Source organism: Xiphophorus hellerii, chromosome 21, assembly GCF_003331165.1.
Source record: "Xiphophorus hellerii strain 12219 chromosome 21, Xiphophorus_hellerii-4.1, whole genome shotgun sequence".
Classification (NCBI taxonomy): Eukaryota; Metazoa; Chordata; class Actinopteri; order Cyprinodontiformes; family Poeciliidae; genus Xiphophorus; species Xiphophorus hellerii.
In genome coordinates, this window is record NC_045692.1 from 1,323,610 (window position 1) to 1,339,914 (window position 16,305).

The 16,305-nt window shown below is 39.0% G+C and overlaps 1 protein-coding gene across 2 annotated transcripts in view; it reads left to right on the forward strand.

Annotated features, from left to right (window-relative positions):
• Positions 1 to 16,305, forward strand: part of reck (reversion-inducing-cysteine-rich protein with kazal motifs) — a 68,510-nt gene that overhangs the window by 11,505 nt on the left and 40,700 nt on the right. For both annotated transcript variants that reach the window (XM_032551196.1, XM_032551197.1), the window contains exons 2-3: positions 6,544 to 6,602; positions 15,012 to 15,086. In XM_032551196.1, coding sequence (XP_032407087.1) covers positions 6,544 to 6,602; positions 15,012 to 15,086 — 134 coding nt within the window. The remainder of the gene's footprint in view (positions 1 to 6,543; positions 6,603 to 15,011; positions 15,087 to 16,305) is intronic.

Sequence of the window (16,305 nt, forward strand, 5' to 3'; positions counted from 1 at the left end):
TGTAATTTCTAAGGTAGACTAAGAGCTAAAGATTGATCTGCTCACATGCAATCTATACTGTTGCAGAAAAATGGCTTTGTATCTCAGTGGGTTAATCAGATATTGTTTATAAAACCTTGATGAGCTCATGCTCTTTTTAAAGTAAGTCTATAGAAGTGGTAGCCTGGTAATAACTAGGTATGCTGGATGCTGTGGTGGCGCCACGTAACGAGGCCTTAGTCCTGGATGTGGCTGTCACAGATTTGAGTCCCGGCCTGGTGACCTTTGTCGCATGTCTTTTCTCTCTCTCATTACCCACTTTCATCTCTGACCACTTTAAAATAAAGGCCACTAGAGCCAAAAAAACCTTTAAAAAAACAACTAGGGATCAACTTTTTTCACCTTCGAAACTGATACAGATATCTGAGAGGGGTTTTCAGCCCGAAGTAAGTCAAGATGTAAATAATCCATTTATTTTAAGGTGTTACAGATTTTATTTGAAGATATGCAGCGCGGGGCGCACTACCTCGTCACCAACTTTTGGCACTCAGCCACAGGCTCAGGCCAGGCCAGTGACACACTGTGTTATGCAACTCACCCCAAGAAACTGGAAAATATTCCTCCAGACATAAATTCCCGCAACCATAGAAGTAATCTTGGCATTGTTTTCTTTCCAACGACACCTTTATGGTGGATGATGTTGTCATCACTGAAGTATCTTTTTTTGTAACTCCCGTTACCAGTGTGGATTGAGTGATGTGTTGGAGATGTTTTTGAGCCATGTGCTTACTTCAAACTCGCAACTTATTGTCCAAGACCAAAATAAAGCATGTGAAAAGTCGATAAAGCCCAGTATAATAATCAGCTCTAGGTTTTCCCTTGAAATGGCTCAGCTAGACCGGCATTAGCCGATTTACTGTAGCTGGTGTTGGTTTTGAAATAAAGTAAAATTTAACATTTTATGACATTTAAATTAATTTCAAACTCTGATTATGACTAGTATAAGTGCACAATAGGCTGCATATCTCACATGATTTAACATAAATAATAATAATAAAAACTTAATTATGAAGGTGTGGGGCTTTCATTTTGTGTGGTGGTGTGCCACCAGCAATAACACTTGCTCAGAGCACAAAGCATTAAATTAGATTGAATGGATCGGCCCTTATGGATCAGGCACATCTTCACCAGTAGCTGATCTAGAATTTTTTTTCAATATCGGGACGGATACAGACATTAATATCCGATCAGAATATCTTTAGTAAAAAAACAGTCCCTCATCATCCATCTCTGGACGATGCTTTGCTTCATTCAGAGATTCTGGGCTCTCTGCTGTTGAGAAACAGTTGCTTCCTGGAGGTGTGGCCTGTGTTGAGGTTTCAAATTTTACACAATGGCTAACGTTTGTCATTGACCTTTAACACTTTATTTTGTCAGCATTGGTAAATGTTATAAAAATACATAAACCCAGTAAAAATAACATCTATTTTAATGGGCTACATCATCAACAAATAGGTGTATGGACAATAGCAAATATTCTTTACCATGTCTTTTATGCTTTTGTAATCAAAAGTATATTCCTCAATAAGAAAATCTAATTTAAGAAAAATGTTAGTAAAATTAGGAAGTTTCCTTCAGGGTATATGATGTTACCTGTTATTGCAGGCCTATGACCAATGAGTTGTCTATGCTCCATCTGTGTGTATCTATGGATGTATGCATAAACCGCAGGTGTGTGTGTGAAATAAGTCGTGGATGTTTACATTGTGGTCAGTGAATGATGATCTAGTCCAGCAATATGTAATGGTAAAAGCAGAATCAGCCAGAACCCAAAACGCAGCCACAACAAGAGGATGGTTAACCAAAAAGTTTTATTACTAAAGTGAATGGTGTAGAAGGGTGTGGTCACACTAGTGGGTCAGGGACGAGGAATCCACAGGGGTCAGGAGTCCAGCCGGGGAAGGGGAGGGTGAAAGGACAAGGGGAGATCTGTGTGGGTGTCGGGGGACAAACAGACGACGGGGACAAAATCCACCAACCAGAAGCTGAGTCTTGAAACGGTCCGGGGTCATGCACGGGAGGGTCTCAGGCAAGGAAAATCCAGAATCCAGAAGGCAGGAGGCAGGGTCAGAGACAGGCAGGGTTCAGCAACAGGACTTTCAACGGCAGAAGGATTAGGCAAAACTCTGTGGTCAAAAACAGGCAGGATCAGAAACCAGAAATCTCTTAGGAACATGGGACAACAAGGCTTGAAAGCTGTGACAGTGGCAACAGACGATCTCGCACTGAGCTGGTGACGAGCAGCTGTTTAAGTAGGGCCCAGCTCAGTGCAGGTGAGGGCAATGAGCAATCAGCACAGCCAAGGCAGAGCTGAAGGGCTGGAATCATGACACATTAAACTGTTTCACCAGCATTGACACTGACTTTGACATCTTAAAACGGTACCTATAAAGTATTTGTAACTATCTTAAAATACTATTTTTTTCCACCTTAGCAGAGGGCAAAGCTTAGTTATGGGGCAAAGTTTTGAGCTCAAGTTAACCATGAATTCCTCATTAGAACATAATGTCCTCCAGTCAAATGTGATGCCATCTTTGCAGAAACTTTGCAGAAAATAGGGTCATTACTAGGGCAATAATCCCAAACACTGGCAAATCTATAACTTAAAGGCTGGAATAGAGAATAAAGGTTTTTCAATGGTCAAGTCAAAGTCTACAGCTCATTTTGATGTATATTCTAGGTTGGACATTGAGGAAGCTGTGCAGAGATAAATGTTTTCAAACCTCAAGAAACTAAAGCAGTATTGTAAAGAAAAGTGGGTCCTTGAGGTAAGACTACCGCAGTTCTGTTCTGTTGGACCTCAGTGTTGTTCATGGCATTTTACTGAAATGACTGGAGAGTTGGGTCAGACTCTCTGGTTCAGTAATCAGTTGGCTTGAATCTTACATAAAAAACAGGGATTTCTTTGTTTCAATAGGAAACTTCTCATCAGAGTGGACAGAAGTCCCATGTGGAGTACCCCAAAGGTCAATCCTAGGACCCCTCTAATCCAAAATCTATTTGCACCCACTAGCTCAGGTTATAACAGGAAATAAGATTAACTATGCAGATGATACACAGCGCTACATTATAATGTCATCAGGTGACTCTGAAACCATCCAAACAAAATGAAGTTATTATCTTTGGACTTAAGGAGGAACTATCTAGAGTCAATGCACAGCTTCAGTTATTAGAGCTAGAAACTAGCGATCAGGCCTAAAACCTGGGTGTAGTGATGAACTCTGACCTGAACCTTCATAGCCACAGTTACAAAGTCAGCCTTCTATCGCCTGAAGAACATCTCCATGAATAGAGGACTAATGTCTCAGCAAGATCTAGAGAAACTAGCGTTTATCTTTAGTCGCATTGATTACTGCAACATTGTATTCACAGCTCTGCCTAAAAAATCAATCCTCCAGCTGCAGCTGATCCAGAATGCTGCTGCTGGAGTTCCGACTACAACCAGGAAGATAAAACACATCACCCCAGATTTAAAGTCCTTCCACTGAGAGAATAGACTTTAAAATACTGTTATTAGTTTATACATCGCTGAACAGCTTAGCACCACAATACATTAAAAACCTGTTGTCGTATCAACCTTCCAGACCTCTCGGGTCTTCTGGTTCTGGGGATGCAGAGCAGATGTGGACGAGCAGCATTCAGCTTCTATGCGCCACAAATCTGGAACAAATTTCCAGAAAACTGCAAGACAGCTGAAACACTGAGTTCCTTTAAATATAGACTAAGACCCAACTGTTTAGAGTTGCTTTTGAAGCATAATCAATGAAACATTAATCAACAATCTGATGTGTAACGATGGCAGAACATGTAATGTTTTAATTGTTGACTGTGTGTTCTATGACTTTGTATTTTTGTGTTTTTATGATGTGAAGCACTTTGAAATGCTTTGTTGCTAAAAGGTTCTATACAAATAAAATTTTATTGACTGGCTATAAAAGTGATAAAGACGTAATTCCTTCAGGTTATTACATTTTGTAAAGTGGTTCTACAAAATGTTACATAAATGTGACACTTGGGATTTAAGATATAGTCTTTGAATGGAATAAAGGACAGTCTTCTTGACACTCTTGTGCTTTTGACAATGTTCTTCAAGATTGGGGTCCAATACGTAAAAGGACTTTCATTTAAAATGACATACTTACTAGTATGACTGCGTGTCTATACCAAAGCAATAACATAAAGGCTCTTGCCATACTGTCTGTCCTTTCAGCCACTCGTCGTGTAGCAGTTTGGCTGAAAAGAGTGTGTTTGTTCCAAGCCAAAATGGGGCCATCCCTCATTAGCAGCAAGTTGGGTTCAAAGAATGAGTGGATAGGCTGCTTTGTCCCTTCTCCTCGATCAGAAAGGTTCAAGAAACTCCTGAGTTGATTAGTCAAACACTTCCAACTTTCGCTCTCAAAACCCATCTCCCAAGCATAGACTTTAATGCACTGACCAAATCGTTCTATGGTTTTCATCGGCCTGTCAAGTGGACTTTATTTTTTTATGTCTCATAATAGCTGCCAGCAGTGATCAGCTTGTTGCTGCTGTCTGGTGGGACCGGGGCTACGGGACAGCTATCCATATAAGGATGGGAATACAGGAAGTTTTCACATTCACCTTTTTGTGTCCATGACAACACCTTCAAAGAAAAAGCAGTAGTAGTAGTAGCCTTACCCTTCTGTCTTCAGCCAAGGCATGTTTGTAACAACAGGTCTTTTTGTGTATACTCAGTTTGATGCTTGTATAGAGAATCTCTGATGGCTGCTGCGTCGGCCAGTTTCAATTTCTGACTTTTGAATTTTGGGTATTGTAGCTTCAGAATCATGACATGATATGAGTTTTCAATAACAAGAACATTATAGAAAAATTAAATATTTTCTGTAGACATCCACTAATACGTCACCTGAAATGGCAGATTTACAGCTGTTCATTTGATGTGAAAGTAAATCCCCCATATCTTAGCAATGTAACAACACTTTCCTGTGGATGCTTTTACTGAATGAAGAAAAACTTTTAATTAAGCATTTTCAGTAAAGCAATGTGTTTAAGAGGACATAAAACGTTATAGAAAAAATCTATAAATGTATGCATTTCACTGAGTCTGTGAGTAAGTGACAGAGTTAAATGTCTGTGTATCACAGAAAACCTGAACAGAATACAGAATATTGTTTCTCTTTTATTATTTTGGGCTTTCTCCCCTTGTCATGAGACATGCTGGATTTGGAAATGTTGGTAGTCTTTTAGAAGTCTTAAATTTAGGTGAAATTTTCTAAGGAATGTATTTGGAGACCATTGTTTAGGGAATGCTAGGAGCACTAACCACTGATTGGTAATTTAAGTTGCTAATGGCAGTTGGGTTGTCAGAATAGGGGGTCGTGTTAACGGACTACTTCCTGTCTTTGACCATTTTTTAAAAAACAATTGTGACTGAAAAATTTTAAAGCTATTTGTCATTCTGGTGGATTACAATACAAACACCTGGCTACTTGGTGCAGAAGCGCAGATATTTTCATCTTTACACACAGAGAACAGTTCAGAGGTAACTAAATCAATCAGTACCATCTAATTTAAGTATTACGACTGATCTGAACCAATGCATCTCGTGGAGAAACTTATCTGTATTCATCTGCTTGATGTATGATGGCATGATATGGATTCTCCCCTTCTGGGGCAGGGGAGGGTCCAGGGGTGAATTTGTTTGGACACTACTGCATCAAGGCTGAATTCATTGTAATGATAAGCCTGGGCTGACAGGGCAAGGGGAGAAGATTGAGTATGATTTGGGGGCGGGGTTGAACTTGCTGGGTCAGGCTTGGAACCCGTTGATAACTGCTTGCTGTTCTATTATCTTATTGGATTTTTGTCTGTTGACAATAAATATATATTTTTGAAGAGTAATTTGATGTTGTGGGATTATTCTTGAAGGTATGTCTTTTATAGTTTTGGAACTTTGAGTTTCAATCTTTAATGAAGCTATTTAATGGGCTCCATTCATCCTATCCGCTTTATCCAGGGTCGGGTTGTGGGGGTAGCAGCTTCAGCTTTAATGGGCTTATAGAGGAAATCGGAGCAGGGTTCTAATAATATGTTAGATTCAATCTTTAAGGTGGGCCATTGACACATTCCACATAATACCTTGTTGATATTACTGGTTGAACACAGAAAAACCTTCACAAAGGTTAAATATGATCTAATGCAGAACAATACTGTGACCAATATTATTACTTTTAATAACAGCATTTAACATGCTGAACACAACTCTATTCCTGCAAAGGAATAAGAAAGAGAGAGAAATATGCTTAAATGTCACCCAATGAAATATATAATTTTTAAATATCTGAAAGTCTAGACAAAATAAATCTTGCGAGCAAACCAGGGTACCATTGCAGGACTTTCTACCAGAGGCCAGTTAAACATATTCTATCTTTAACATATATTTAACATTTCAGAGATAATTGCCTTCACCAATTCTAGTATTCTAATGGTGACATTTCTGCTTACTTTGTGTGTGTTTCCCTACAGATCCCTCCTGCTGCCAATATGCTGCTGAGTTATCACCCTGTAAAGAAGCTTGTGACCAGGTATGAACAGGCCTTCATGCACACAGAACAGTGTTTCTTATTTCCGGTCCTCAGGACCACTGCCCCGCATGCTTTAAGAGTTTCCCTTCTAACAGGCTTCTCCAGTACTTAATGGCATGCAGAGAGGTTATGCAATTATTTGAATCAGGTGTTTTGGAACAGAGACACACCCAAGACATGCAGGGCAGTGGTCCCTGAGGACCAGAACTGAGAAACACTGATATCAGCATGGGTATGTACACCCTGGCCCACTACTTAGTTCATTGGCCCATCACATTACCACCAGCATGTACTGTATTTTAATGGCATTTTATAAAACAGACTGGGATAAAATGCCATTTTAAAATGCCATTTTTAAAACACTGCACTGCAAAGTTGCAATTCTATAACTTTGCAGTGTAGAACTGCAAAGTTAAAGGTAAATGATACATACTTTTTGCAATCTCTGTGCTAAAATTAAAAATCAAGTCCTAAAATACAGCCTAGTGAATGTAGTAGCCAAAGCATGTTGAGTTTAATAAGACTATGGAGAGATCAAGTCAGAGACGAGGTTGTGAAGAACGTTTTGAGCAAGATTAACTTGCTCAAAACTTTAGAAGCTTGAACATCTTACAGAACACTGTTCATCCCATCATCTGGAAGATGGATGAAGCTAAATACAGGACAATTCTAGAAGATGTTGGCGGGACAAAATTTTTGAGACTACGTAAAAAGTTAACCTTCTGATTGGACAATGCTAGATTGGTTTAGTTGGAAGCATTTTCCTACCAAAGTCAAATCAAAGCCAACACAGGAGTATGTGACTTAGAGGGGGAGTAGAGACACTTTATACATAAGTACTCACACGGAACTACTTTTAAGATGTAAAAATTGATGTTCACAGACCCTCCTAATCCAATCTGACTGAAGCTGAGCTATTGTACAATGAGACTAGTCCATTGCCTTTCAATCAATCAATTTTATTTATAAAGTACTCTTCATACTAAAAGCTGCTCAAAGTGCTTTTCTTTCATATCTGTTGTAGCAAGAAGGAAGAGTGAATGGTGCTAAAGTCAACAGAGAAACAGGAAAAAATAAGATATTAAAGCACTATAATAAATGGGTGAAATATCTTAAATAATACCTTACATCATCATGACAGAGTGATCAGGGTTTATTTTGGGGTGTTTTTATTAATTATGATGCAAAATAGTTTAACAATTCTTTTAATACACTGCTATTAGAACTAAAAACTATTATAACTGTTTTAGGAAATCACTCAAATAAGCAATGGTTACTAGATAATCAAAATTGCACTCATGTTTTGAACAATTTTTAAATTCAAATTCTTTTTTCCTTATGATGGTGACTTGTTTTTATTGTTATTATAAATGTTTACTGTAAATTACACTGCTTTTACTCACACATCAAAATCTGTCATAAACCATAGGTCAGGTATGTAGTTATGCTACCTGAGGACTACAAATTAAATGTAACCCCTGTAGAATACTGGAGATAACCTCTGGCTAAATCTGGCATGTGCTGAAGACTGAAGCTGATTTGTTTATGGATTAACAATCATTCCAGGGTGTCAGGTTAGGACAGATGATATATATGTTTAGGTGAGTTAGTGAAATGAGAGAATGTCCGAGTCCAGAATTGAGCTTTACTTGACCTTAATTAAATCTTGAGATGCCTCCATACACACAAATAAGGTCATGTGTGGAGCTATGGGTGTGTGGTTTTCTGTAAGATAAACAAATACAAATTATAAGTACTTCCCTGTAAATACTTTCACAAATAAAACCAAAATGTCCGCAAATGAAATAAACGCACTTAAAGATTATTATAAACTAGCAACTGATTAATATTTGACTATGAGAATGTAAATAATATTTACACATAAATAATAATCAACCCTGCTAATAATAGCAGCACACAATAACATGCAAGGGAAATAAGGCATTTCAACTGGAAATGGTAACTGCGAATAACAGCTGTATCTAATCATAGACATGAATACGTAGACGCCTCATTGAGCGCTGAGTCCTACATTACGTTGCCGCCATCTTGTATGTTGCAGTAGTCACATAGTGGTAGTAGTAGTCTTGGAACTTTAAATGTACATTAAATTATGGAACCATGTAAATATGTACTTTAATAAAACACTGTAAAAGTGTGTGTCTGTTCATCAGTGTCAATATAAAAACTATTTATCAGAATCATTTCTATCAAATAAAAACATTGTGCTCTTTATTCAGAAATTCCCCAAAACAATTAAATAATCACAGCAAAAGTTAAAAACTGTGTCTTTAGTGCTTTCTTTGATTATCAAATATATTAGTGTGTGTGTGTGGGGGGTGGGGGGGGGGGGGGGGGGGGGGGGGGTGAGTGAGAGAGAGAATGTGTCAATGACAGGTATTAACTTAAAATACTTTGTACAACGGCACTTTGTGAAGTTTGGTCCATTTACTTGTATTAGCTTACTGGCACATAAGCCACATTCAATATGTAGAAAAATGTTCTACTGATTAAGTTATTGATTAAACCATGAGTCTAAAACTAGCCTAAATTGAGGCCTACCAATACAATCATGATCTGTCCAATATTTAAACATGCGCTAAAGTTAAAGCTAGCATTAAAACTAGCATAATTAAATTAAATCACAATTAAACTAATATTTCCAACAATGGCTTAATGCTAAATGGCTAGCTTTTAGCTCTCCACAATATGAATAAACTATACCAAAGGCATTGGATTTAGGCATTTATGAAACCGAACTAAACCACCAAGAGTATTACTTACATTCAATGGACACACACAGTAGAAATAGGTAATAAACGAAGTCTGCGTTGATATCCACACTATTCAATGGACCTTACCAAGCTCCGCCACAACCGACCTAGAAAATCCCACATGGCCGCAACTCTCACAAACAGAGCCTCGCGGCGCGTTGTTTTTATGTAAACATGGCGTCTTCCACTTCGACTGATTCTCTGCAGTGTATTTCTTACTCGATTAGTGCATCATTTCTACCGGATTTTCACAATATATCAGATACTACAATGGACAGAGGAACTTTCTTGGATGAGATCAAGGTGTTTGAGCCACGCGATGCCTCCAACATTGTGCACGTCACAGCAAAATGCTTTCGCTTGATGAGGAAAACGGCAGATCCACACACCCTCTACATCTGTGGACAAGATCACTGATCCCTATTGTTCTTGCAAGCCTGGGTAAGTCGGGTATTCATCGTTTTGTAGGTTACTTTTGAAATCAGTGGGTGATTCCTGTGGTTTGTTGGCAAATGTTTGAGTGTGCCTAGGCCTGATACACTGTACTTGGTGCTAGAGTGGCTAACACGAGTAACAGTTTAGTCCAAAGCCTTTTCTGCCAAAATAAAATCTTTAGTGTATGTCAGATACAGTACACATTGCATATTGATCTGTTTAGCTAACGTAAGACTGTGTAGCAGACAGGCTTCAAAGTGTAGAAGTTGTATCAGTACTGCCGTTATGCTGTACTTAGCTAACGGGAAGCATGTGTTTGTGAGACAGCCACACACGTGGTAGCCACGCTATCACGTAGAATGGGCATCAGCCAATGAAATGCGGCCCCTGTGGTAAGGTCCATACTCAGATCTATGAACAAAATATGATTGAGGAGCCACCCCGTGGTGTAAATAAAATACTACATATAAAACACTTTGATAAAGGAAACCCAAACTAGAGGGCTGAAGAAAAATAAATTAACAGTCTTTTGTACATGGCATATTTACATGATGCTAACTAAGATTTATGAAAAATAAATACATATAAATCTCACCTATTTAGAGTTGCTTTTGAAAACTAGGAAATAAAACATTGACCAACATATTTGATATGCATGAGTTTGGTGATGGCACTCATCAAAATGTAATGTTTGTTCAATAGTTGACTGTATCTTGTTCTCTTTTTAACTTTGTAGTTTTGTGGTTTTGTTATTTAAAGACCATTGAACTGCCTTCCTGCTGAAGTGTTCCTTACAAATAAACTTGATTGATAAATATACGTTCAGTGTTAATAATTAGTATTTGTTGTGCTCCCTTTATGGGTAGTGTTAGTTCTTTAAATGGTAGAGCCACCACAAGCATACAGTAAAGGTTGAGAGGAGAGATTTCAGGTCCAAACTTTCTTTAATAGAGCTGAGAGTGGTCTACAAGAAATACAGAAGACAAAAAAAATGAAAGCTATTATTTTTACTCGCTATAAACAGTTATTTCTAATTTGTCCAGCAGATGGCAGCAAGAGACCACAAATAAACCACAAAACATATTATCATAATCTTAACTCTTTAAATTGACATATACAGTATATATTTAAGTTGCACAGATATACAAATCCTGCTAAAATACTGACATTAAATACGAAGTTATGACTTCTTCTTATCATCAGTCTCTGGAATGGCTGGGAGACGCACAAGTCGTGCCATTGGTCTGATGTAACTGTTCGAACAGTTCCATCTGGTCCTGGTAGAAGTTTTACCACCGTTCCAACAGGCCATAGTGCTCTGGGTAGTTGTTTGTCAAGTATCATTACCACTGTTCCGAGTTGAAGGTTTTCTGTCTTAGTTGACCATTTCTGACGCAAGGTGGGTAAGTAACTTCTTATAAAATTATGCCAAAACTGTTCTGCAATCATCTGACTGCGCTTCCAATGTTTCCTAGCAGTGTTAACAGATCTGATTCAGGATAGATTACCTGTGGTAATGAAGCATCTCGCCGCCCCATCAGTAGGTAATTTGGAGTTACGGGATCCAAGTCTGCAATATCTGACAACACATAACCCAGTGTAGTACCCCCTCAACCTCAATGAGCAATGTTCTTAGAACTTCTTTGGTGACAGTCTGAGCTCCAAGGGATACTCTTAGTGCTGACTTGATTGATCGTACTTCATGCTCCCAAACTCCCCCGAAATGGGGCTCACCAGGTGAGTTGAAGCTGAACCTTATCTGTTGTTTGGAGAGGTGGTCTTGAATTGTAGGACACATCTTCTGAAAGGCTTCATTTTGCTCTCGCTCACATCCTTTGAAATTTGTCCCACAATCAGAGAGTAATTCTGATGGTTTTCCTCGCCTTGATACAAAACGCCTGAGAGCCATTAGAATGAATCAGAGATCATGTTTGTGAGGACATCAATGTTAACTGCTCATGTTGTGAGACACTTAAAAAGAATACCCCATCTCTTTTTGTTTCTCCTGCCAATGTTCACAAGGAATGGGCACTGGTGTTGCATGCCATTTTTGACAGAGTGGACATCTCGTTGAAGCCGTTTGACTGCTTCCCTTCCTTTACTGACCCAGTAGTGTCTGCGTAGTTCCGAAAACACACTTTCCTGCCCTGGGTGATGGAGCTTATCATCAAACTGTTTAATGATAAGTTTAGTGACAGGATGGGTGCCATCTAACAAAATGGGATGCTTTTCTTCTGTGACCAGGTAGTCACTATGTTGGAGACGTCTACCAACTCTGATTAGTTTAATCTCTGTCTCATACTCTGGAGCCAGTTTAACAAGTCTGCTTGAGGGTGGCACAGTTCGTCCTGCTTGCAGCAGCTGATAATCATCTGGATAACAGTCCAGTTGAGTCTGCTGTAAAATTGTCAACTCTGCATCCTTGTAGTCATCCACTGAGAGGTGATGTTGGGAAGGAGCCGCCCCGTGAGCAGATATTGCAGTGTGTTCAATGAGTTCTTGAAAGGAACATACTTTGTCTGCCAAAGATATGGAATTTGCAATCTGCATTGTGGCTCCACAGAAGGCTACGACCTTTAGTTCACACTCATCCACATCCCTCAATTTAAGAGGACTAGGCCAGCGGTCTGGTGAAAGCAAGAGGAAAGCTGGGCCCTGACTCCACCTGTTCGAGTTGATAAGGGACTCCAGAGATTTTCCTCGAGTGATGTCATCAACCGGGTTATTTAGTGATTCTACATATTGCCAGGTCATAGAACCGGTGAGTTCTTGGATCTCAGCCTCTGTGGTTTCGACGAAAACTTTAAATCTATATGAGTCTGATTGGATCTATTTTAGTACAGTTGTGGAGTCACACCAAAGTACGACTTGTTGTACTGATATGGTCAACTCAGTGATTAGTAGTTTTGCCAATTGTGCACCAGTCAGAGCAGCACACAGTTCCATTCTTGGAATTCTCTGTTGACATTTGGGAGCCACTCTGGATCTTGCCATCACAAAAGCTGTGATGGCAAGCTTTCTCTGTACGAAGGTATGCGACAGAGCCGTAAGCTTGTTCAGATGCATCGCAAAATATGTGGAGAGCCTTGTTGCAGTTCTGCATATCTGTTTCAGAGCTATTGTAGTACCGTGGGATGGTTAGTCGGTGGAGGTGTTCCAGCTCTCCTTCCCATTTGTACCATGCCTTAAGGAGGTCTTCAGGCAAATGAGGGTCATCCCACTCTCTACGCTTGTCCCATAAGTGCCAAACATTAATCTTCGCTCTTGTGGTAAAAGGTGTAATGAAACCAAGTGGATCATACTGTTTTGCCAGAACTTTGTAAATGTAGCGCATTGTTTGCTTTTTCTTTGGCACTGAACTATATCTGTAACCCAGCTCATCTTTCTCACAATCCCAGCGTAGGCCGAGTGCCGTTTCTTGCTGTTCTAGATTGTTCTGGGCCAACCATTGCTCGTTGTTGCCACTTCTGGCTTCATCTGGAAGATGAGCTAACACTTCAGGGACACTTCTTGCCCGTTGTCTGAGTTCAAACCCTCCAGAGAGAAGTAGTGACTGAAGCCTGTCAACTAACCCCTTTGCCTTTTCCTTAGAACTCAGACTATACAAGCAGTTGTCAATGTAGAAGTTGTTCTCCACAACTCTCCTTACTTCTTCATCAGGTGTTGTATTCTCCTTTGTATGTAATCTCCAATACATGCATGGAGAATACATTGCCTGTATTCTCAATGCAATTACTCCGAATCCATACTTCTCTCTGATCCTTAGTGAGGTTACTGAAGTTTGTGCATTGATTCAGAAGATGTTGGTTGTTATTGCAATATGGGCAGTATAACTTAGATTTCTGACTGGCTGGGGATGACTCTGTGGAAATAGAACATGTCTGTGGAGGGACAGCAGCTGTGGTCCTAGGTCCTGTGCTGAGTAAAACAGTAGAGGATTTGGGTGTCATTGAAACTTACTTGTATTCATTTACACGCTCCCAGTCTCTTGAAGAAACAGCTTTGAATGGTCTCTAACGACTACTTCATAAACTTTCTGCTCATCTAACACTAAACATGTGCTCTTACTACAACAACGGCTATTGGCAGCTTGAAATTACAATGAACCAATCACAGCAAACATTACTCAGATGGCTTCCTGAGCTCTTAAAGTGATACACACACAGTTATATTAGTCAATTTTCAACACTATTAATAAAACATATTTCTAAATGTATTGCGTCAAATTGCCACTGGTTGGCAATCTGATCGCAAATGCATAATGCAATGGACAAAGCTTGTACCTTTTAAAAGTAATTTCAGAGAGTCTCTTTTTGAGGCCTGAAGGAGTTGCTGAGTAGGTGAAGTAGGGGCTCAATCTGGGTCGGATGTGTCACAAGTCTGCAGGTATGACTACAATTCCTTTTTACAGCAATCAGTTCAATACACTGCTCACTGACTGACAGTGCCAAAGTTTGATTATTTTTAGAAACATTTGAAAATCTCCTTATTGCTAATAAATTGATGGGTTGTGAGATTAGCCAACCTCACTTATCGATGGTCGATGTTTGGAAGCAAAGTTTGCTCACCTTCAAGAGATGTACTCAGTTAGGTCCAACCATTATGGATCTCTTACGTTCGATCATTGAAGTGGAAATCTGCTTTCATACAGTCAAGATGGTGATAGAACAGCCAGATGAAGACTGTGTGACATTACTCTGAGTCTTTTCTGAAATAAAAGAATATGTCTAGTTTTGGCTTTGATTGGCTGTGAGTGTGCGATCCTACCATATTCACGTCTACAGCAGTGAGGAACAGACCTTAATGGAAATGCTCCAAACTGGGGTGGCACCCAACTGGTAAGAGTAAAGTTGACAATGGAGAAGCAGCTTAAGATAGTCAATCCTGTCATCTCCTCACTCAGAGTGGCTCAGCAGCTGACTGAATCACTCTTAAGCTAATGTTTAGGCCAGGATAGGAGCACTCTTGAGAGGACTCTGAGAATCTTTGACAATACGGACCCTGGTGTTTTACTCTGCTGGTTACAACCACAATCATAGTTTTAGCCAAGTTTCCCTTTTTCCCCAGTTTTCAGAAAAGATAAATCACATGGAAAGTTTTCTTAGACAGTTTTATATTATTCAAACAGACATGGTATGTAGACATTCTTGGATTTGATAGGTTTTTAAATTTTTTTTTTTTTTTTACTTTTATCCCACAGCTTGCGACCATCAAAAGTGAGTCACGCCTAAAGCATCTCCTCCAGAGGTTACCCAATTACTGTCCTGAGTCTCTGGTAAGAAAGTTTTCTTTTTATGGATGCCTCTAACATTGGAAAAACATTTCTGTTTTGACCAACATTTTGAGCCACAGTAGTTCTCAATGCTCAAGAGACTGTTGAATCCTCTTGTAATTATTCCCAGTAAACCTAAGTAATAGGACATTTTAAGTTATTTATATTTGCTAAGTATTGATTCTGTTTGACGGTGAAAATGCAAGGAAAAGACACAGTAAATGTTAGTCTTTGGAAAATACTTTCCAGAAGAAAGACCTGGAATGTCTCATAGAGGATAGCACAATTAGTTTTACTGAGAAAAATTACTGTCCACACACCTAAAGGATTTCAGCTTTGACTCATTCAAGATGGAATGTATTCATCTGCATTCACTGGCCCCTGTGTCATTTTAATTCATGTATTGTTTGTTAAATCATGGGTTTTCTGATTCATCATGATGGAAATTTCTCTTCAGCGGCCAGCAGACACTGACAGAGTGTTGATCATGACATGATTGTTTCACACACTGCACTGCTCTAAAGCTTGCTGTGTGGAGGGATAGTTCAGTCCCTCCACATAGCAAGAGCAGACAGACAAACTTGTGTTTAGTATGATTAGTCTTGTTTTTCTACTCTGTTTAAATTTATGGAATTGAAAAATGGGGAAAAAATTGACAGCTTCTTACTTTGAGTTTTCTCTGCAACAGAATATTGTTTTCAAGAGAAACTATTTGAATCGAAAGATCATTAGGTTTAGTCTGTCAACCTCCACCCCATCCAAAATTGCTCTTCAAAACACGACAATTATGTTCATGTTACTGAGATGCAAAGACTGGATTTAAGATTTTAGCTGGAAAAAAGCCTCTTCCATTTTAAACAAAAATTCTAAAATTCACATTTCTGATTAAAAATAGGACAGATTTCCAATTAAAATGTGCTAGTACGGCCGTGTTGTGGGCATTTATGCTAAATTTTGTGCATTGTAATTTCTACCAATTTACTTTTTTTCTTTGGGCAGTTAGAATATATTTAATTAGTTTAGAACCAAAATTTGTAATTAATTTTTATATTTGGAATTGCTTAGATTATGTTGGTAATTGTTAGACCCTCCCATTAATTTGAGTAATTAAGAACACACCGGGTGCTTGGTGGAGGTCTATTATTTCAATCTGGAGAGACTCAGATGGAAAAAACAGCGATTAAAAAGGTTTATTGACATGCATGAATTTAAAGTTCTTTGG